Source organism: Argopecten irradians, chromosome 10 (assembly GCF_041381155.1).
Source record: "Argopecten irradians isolate NY chromosome 10, Ai_NY, whole genome shotgun sequence".
NCBI classification, from domain to species: Eukaryota; Metazoa; Mollusca; class Bivalvia; order Pectinida; family Pectinidae; genus Argopecten; species Argopecten irradians.
The window spans coordinates 12598116-12604848 of record NC_091143.1 but is presented as its reverse complement, the minus strand read 5'-3'; the positions used below and the strand labels follow the sequence as shown (position 1 = coordinate 12604848).

General features: G+C 33.8%; 1 protein-coding gene across 1 annotated transcript; it reads left to right on the top strand.

Moving 5' to 3' along the window:
* Window positions 1-458: 458 nt before the first annotated feature.
* Window positions 459-6232, top strand: LOC138333144 (NADH dehydrogenase [ubiquinone] 1 alpha subcomplex subunit 13-like). Its single transcript, XM_069281311.1, has 4 exons — window positions 459-617; window positions 4453-4531; window positions 5250-5321; window positions 5831-6232. Exons 1-4 carry the CDS (start codon window positions 467-469, stop codon window positions 6033-6035), a joined length of 507 nt encoding a protein of 168 aa, XP_069137412.1. The 5' UTR covers window positions 459-466; the 3' UTR covers window positions 6036-6232.
* Window positions 6233-6733: the final 501 nt, after the last annotated feature.

Genomic DNA, 6733 nt, shown 5'->3' with positions numbered 1-6733 from the left:
GCTCCACCGCCGACAGAGCTTAAACGATATTTATCAATTTAACAATAATTGGTGTTTAATCGTGTATACATATGTCTAATTAACACAAAAAATAATTCAAAATAATTATTTTGATTTTGGTGTATGCTCAATTAATACTTCATTTTATATAGGACATAGTGCCACAGATATTTTTCAGGATGCAATAAATTATTTTTAATATTTTTGTATTGAAGTAAAATTAAAAGCTCAAACTTTCCAATGGTGTAAAGTAGATAACTTTTGTAACTGAAGAAAAATACTAAATCTTCTGCTCCTGTTTTTGATAGCGAAAAATACCATTTGTCAGCGGTGGAGCATCGTTAATTCAATCTCATTTTAATAATTTAGCCAACAAAATAGAAATATTGGGTTTTGTATGATTATTTTTTTTTAAATAGATATTGTCATAGTGTAATTTTTCCGTAGCGGATCATGATTTGATGGCATGCTACCTACTGATAATCAGTCACCAGTTGTCTCCCTTGTGACCCTCATCGGCAAGATGGCGGCCTCTGGCACCTTCAAGCAAGAAATGCCACCTAAGGGTGGCTACAAGCCAATTGATTGGCAGCAACGAATTCCAAGAGCTATGTCAGGTAATATTAAGAACGAACGTTAGCTTTGTTAGCAACATTTGAGACTTACACATATTTTCAAACTCATGAAATTGACTAACAAAGTGTCACCTTCATACAGATCTGCCCGACTGTTCAGCTGTTGATTCAATGGTTTGTTATTACCGTCCGCGCTGATGGTCATGGCTTACGGGAGTAATTTCTTTATTAGGGATATTGCGCTACACTCGTTGACATATGTAAACATCATGCATTTACCACGACAAAGTAAACATATTCAGTGACAAAAGAAAATGGGGGGGGGGGGGGGTATTCAACTTCACGTTCAATGACATAAGAAGATGATAGTTTAACGTCTTATAAATGGACATGGTCATTTAAGCCATCTCCATCACTAAAAAACTGAAAAAAGGGTCGATTTGTGTCCCATACACTTCAACTGTCTTTCACTTCACTTCACTAAGCAACTGTCCCATGGGATTGAAACGTGCGGGTCTTGTGGTTATATGTCAGAACATCTATATCTTTACCACTCATGCAGCTTCCGCCAGTCTGCCACACCAAGAGTGTTGTAATAGAATCAGTTGATGATCATGAGATTATAAATTAACATTGACAGGCCTAGGTTTGCACTATACAAACACTCAAATGGATTACAGACATCTTATCACACCGCCCCCAAACAGTTGTACTTGAAGGGAAACAATCAGAAAAAATACCAATTACGTCAGGAGTACCTCAAGGAACCTGTTTGGGCCCAATACTCCTCCTTATATACATAAACGACTTCCCAGAATACATCAAACACAGCACCCTCAGAATCTTTGCAAATGACAGCATATTATTCAAAACCATACATAACACACAAGATGCACTTAAATTACAAGAAGATCTAGACGCAGCAGGTAGGTGGGAGGAATATTGGTTAATGTCCTTCCACCCAGACAAGTGTAATGTCCTCAGCATCTCAAACAAAAGCACAAAGACCAATGACTCCATGACCACAAATTACAACCATTAAGTAACATCTGGCAAATACCTAGGAATCACAATACAAAATAACTTACGATATGGGACATACACATCAACAACATAACTGCAAATGCTAAAAAGACACTATAAGGATTCTTGAAACGGAATCTACAGATAAACTCACAACATATAAAAGAACATGCGTACAAATCCATAGTCAGACCCAAACTGGAGTACTGCTCCTCCGTATGGGACCCTCACCAGACAAATCAACTTATGCAAATCGAAAAATCACAACGCAGAGCAGCACGCTACACAACAAGCAGATACCACAACATAAGTTCAGTACAAGACATGATGAAAAACCTCATCTGGACCTCACTACAAACACGCAGAGCAAGAACACGTTTAATTTTATTTTATAAAATCATACACCATAATGTGGCAATAAACTATAGTCAAATTCTTAATCTGACAGACTACAGGCCCAGGCAATCACACACATTGTTTAATTATAATGGAAAATTCTATAAAACGCAGAAACATATAGCAGAACAGGGAAGAAAAGCTTTATTTTCATTATTTTCATCTTTAAGAAATCATTGTTTAAATACAGAAACTTTTTGCTCTGTATTTGATTTGCATGTTAACAGTATATTAAGTTATGCATCTGAAATATGGGGGTTCCTTAAAGCCCCAGATGTAGAAAGTGTTCATTTAAAGTTTTGTAAACAAATATTAAAGGTAAGGAAATCTACCTGTAATCATCTATTATACTATAAGTTAGGACGGTTACCTCTAATCGTATGTAGAAAATAAAAAGTGTTTAATTAGATATTGGCTGAAATTAAAGCAAACAGATAATTTGATATTGTAAACATGCTATGATGAATGTGTGAGTCATTAAGATGATGTATGGATAAGTAATGTAAAAAACGAGTTAGTAGTCCTAGGACTTAATTACATGTTTGAATCTTCATTATCTTTTCATGTTGCGTTTAAAATATTAGAACAAAGACTTATTGATACTTCAAAACAAAACATATTATCAAATGTAACTACGTCCCCTAAAATATTATCAAATGTAACTACGTCCCCTAAAGGATTATCATACCAACACCTTATAGATAGTCATTGTGTATACAATTTTATTTGTGCAAACCTATCGAAAATAAATACAAACAAATGTTAACCAAGTTTAGGATATCTGCTCATAAATTAAATATAGAAATAGGGAGGCATCAAAATGTGACAAAAAGAAACAGAATTTGTAACAAATGTAATTTAAGGGATATAGAAGATGAGTTTCACTTTATTTTGATTTGTCCATTTTATATTGATCTCAGACGCCAAATAATTAAACAATATTATTACAGGAAACCATCGATATTTAAACTGATACCTTTGCTTTGTATAGAAAATGTCAGGGAGTTATCAAATTTAGGGAAATACTTGTATTTAGCTTTTAAGAGACGATGATCGAAAATATAAGTAAAGTTGATATTACGAAAATATAAGTAAAGTTGATATTACGTTTACATTTTATTGTTTAGCGAATTTTGTATTTTATGTCATTCTCCACTGTCTAACTACATTGTGAATATATCTACAAATGTAATCTATAAGTCTAAGGGCTTTTGGTTAATAAAAGATTGATTGACCCATTCACATATAGACATATAGCTGCCACCAAGGACATATTCAAACATTCATTTTTTCCACACACAATTTAACAATGGAACATCCTACCGGTGGCTACAGTACAAAGCACTACACTAGAGGACTTTCAAAATAAAGTGGGGTCCTTTTCATTTTTTATTCTAAACAAGAAAGAAAATGGCTGGGCGTAACAAACCTTGGTTAGGCTAAAGATAAAGGGCCTAAAGGGAGCTTTATATAAGTAGTTTTGTGAAGTTGATGAACAGATTAATATTTTCATCTTTCATATAAATTTTTGAAAAATTATTAACTAGGAAATATTTCACTAAACAAGTTAACGATTATAAATTTATAAGGGCGCAGCCCTTCGAAATGCGAAACACTGCTAAGGTAACACATACACGAAAATATAAGAAGAAAAATAATCTTCAAAATTCAATCCTACACTCTTGACAGCTTCAGTTTTCGGCCGCCATTATTTTATACCATATGGGGAGGGGAATCATGGGTAATCACTATGGATATGATACTTTGAAATAAGCTCATTATATAATTGAGCGTTCCAAATGCTCTTATGATCTGACAAATGTAAACTTCATCCGGCAGAAGCTCAGTGCTATTGCACTTTTTTTGCAAACGTTTCAAGTGATTTAGGTGTAACCTTCCAATATCTGTTACGGAAATAAAATTTCTTCATTCTCTAATAGGGGTTTCCTTATCAAATGCAGGTTTTGAAACAAGGATAGAGTGTGAACATATTAATAAAATATAAACAGAAAATTTGGGTCCATCATTTCCATAAATTGAACTTTTTAACATTGTATAATTGCCAGTAATGGTTACTGAAACATCTGAAACATCTTTAAGTCCTTGCCTTCAGTCATATTATATATAAGTAAATCACATATACTATACACTGTAACCACCTTTTTATCACGACCACCTGCTTAATAAAACCACTTTCTTCAGGTTCTACATCCCCACAGTTTGACCTATATTATAGTAATTTAAGTACAGACAGCTGGTTATAGCTATAGGGACCACATTTTTCTCTTTTTTTTTTTTTTTTGTCCACAAGGTGGTCTTAAGACAGGGTTAACTATTACCAATACACATGATTATTTTATTAAACAAACAAAAGGACCTTCATGATGTGAACACAGTATTCACGCAAAGAGAACATGCTGTGTGCATATAACAAGTCATGTATAATTATGTATTACAGGACCCCGTATGATTTTAGCTGCTTCTGCTGCCTGGGGTTTCTTCATGGCTAAGAAATGGTACTTTCACAGATTTTATATGTAAGTATATTTTACATTCAGGTGACTAGACAAGACTTTAATTTGTAATACTTGGCCAGTCGGTTTTAATTGTAAACACTGTACATAGTGTTATGATCGCCTTCGAGCTTCGCCGTATAGAGTGGTTTTCCCTTCAGCTCTTCAGTTCGTAGAGTGGCGGACCAGTAGTAAGTCGGAGGTCGCAGGTTTGACCTCACCTCTTTTGACACTCATTGCACCACACTGTGACTTATCCTTTTTGATGCAAGGGAAAATATTCATGACTAAAGCTACGTATGTTTAATAATTTACTGTAATTGGCAGCAATGATTACACTACAGAGTTATCTCCCTTGTGGTGAGGAATTGATTGTGAGTCATTACTTTTTAGCAAAATTCGCAAAAAATATTATGCTACACTTAAAAAAAAAAACTTGGGTCACAATTAATACCTACCTGAAAAGGCAGATTGCTCTTCAATATGAAAAGATGAAATGTATATCATTCCATTTACATGACTTTGTCATGTGTCTTATCATGTGTGAGCAATATCAAATCACATAAAAATTATACTGTAATTATGTAAACTGTCACATGCTTTTGATTCAATAGTTACAGACACCTATATGTGTAATGCTGCCAGGTCACAGTATTACAAATACATTGTTTATAGAGGTGTCGAAGGTGGTGAATAACTTTATCCAACCCCTGTAAATCTATATCACATCATTTCATTGTAGGAGTGACGAGCGCGAGATGAACGACTCCAGAGTCGCTCTTATACCTTTTTACCTGGCAGAGAGACAAAGAGAGTAAGTAGTCTTAATGTATTACAGCTATATATAAACTTCAAACTTTTATTGTATGTCTCTTATGAGTAACTGTAAGTAATGTTACATAATCTATTACATTTACTAGAATACTTTAACAGGCATTAGGTGATCATCTGGGCATAATGTTGTTAATGTTATGTGATAAATGACTTCGCTAGTTTCCACTAACAACATCCTTGTTTTCTTTTCAACTAAATAATTTAAAATGAAATGACGTGTTATCACATCAACAAAATTTTGAGTTGAAAATAATTAGTTGTGTAGTTTTACTTCAGTATTGATTACAGAGAAGGAAAAGGAAAAAAAACATCTTTGGAAGTGGTTTTACTCTGGGTTTTCACCAGTGTAAGAGGTTCCTCTTTTAGTAAAATTAGTTATTATTTCTTGGGTCTATTTCAGAAGTCTGAAATCAATTACAGTTGAAAAGAATACAGACCCATCTGACCTTTTTCTATTGTCTTAATTAATAATTCAATTGTTTTCCACAGAGAGATGGTACGGTATAGAGAGAATCGTGATTATGAAAATGACCTTATGAAGGATGTCGATGGCTGGGTAACAGGGACCCTATATGGAGAGAAAGTCTACGTGGATGACGACCGTTGCTATGCTCCTGGGGCAAATGAGTATCTAGCTCATAACCACTGGTTAACATACCAGAAACAATATCGTAAAAGACTATCTAGATATTAGTACTTTATAGTGATCAATTGACTCATTCACCCCTAAAGACACTTTGAACTCTTCTGATTGAAAGACTGGGACAATTCATTATGAATTTTCAGGGGTGATTGAGTTTAAAGACTTTGAATGGTGAAACTCAATTTATTGTCCGTGTACATGAGAAAAAGAAATATGTTTGAATTTTTGAAATAAATAACTTAATATTACTTTTGTTATTTTCTTATTTTTGATCATCTGAAAAAGTTGTGCTATTGAATATGAAGTTCACAATTGCCTTCAACAGTAAATTTTAGAATCAACAACAGTACCAAAACTGACTTAACAGTTTTAATGCTTATAAATATCAAAAAGAATCAAATTGATGTTTAAAAAAAAAGATAATGAACTGATGATGGGGCTGTATGAGGATGTAATTGTTATTTCAATTAAAGGCCCGCTACCTTTCCGGAGCAAAATATAAAGGTTTCTTTTAAAACATTAATAACATAAGAAAATAGATACCGATGGCCTAATATGAGGTTACAACACCAAGCATATGCAAGATTTCCTGCGTAATATATGAAAACGTTAGAGAGTCATTTCACTGTTTTGCCGTCTGCCGCAGTGATAGTCAACTACCGCGCGGTATTTAGGACGACGTCGGGAAACAGGACGACCTGCGTTATGAAAATAAACATTTTATTTATTTCAATAAAATTGGTAAGTTA

What these genes read in the sequence shown, in the direction of transcription:
- LOC138333144 (XM_069281311.1), top strand. Translation starts at nt 467, where the DNA reads ATGCTACCTACTGATAATCAGTCACCAGTTGTCTCCCTTGTGACCCTC. An exon ending in TACTTTCACAGATTTTATAT is followed by an intron (nt 4,532 to 5,249) that starts GTAAGTATATTT and finishes ATTTCATTGTAG; the next exon opens with GAGTGACGAGCGCGAGATGA. An exon ending in CTGGCAGAGAGACAAAGAGA is followed by an intron (nt 5,322 to 5,830) that starts GTAAGTAGTCTT and finishes TGTTTTCCACAG; the next exon opens with AGAGATGGTACGGTATAGAG.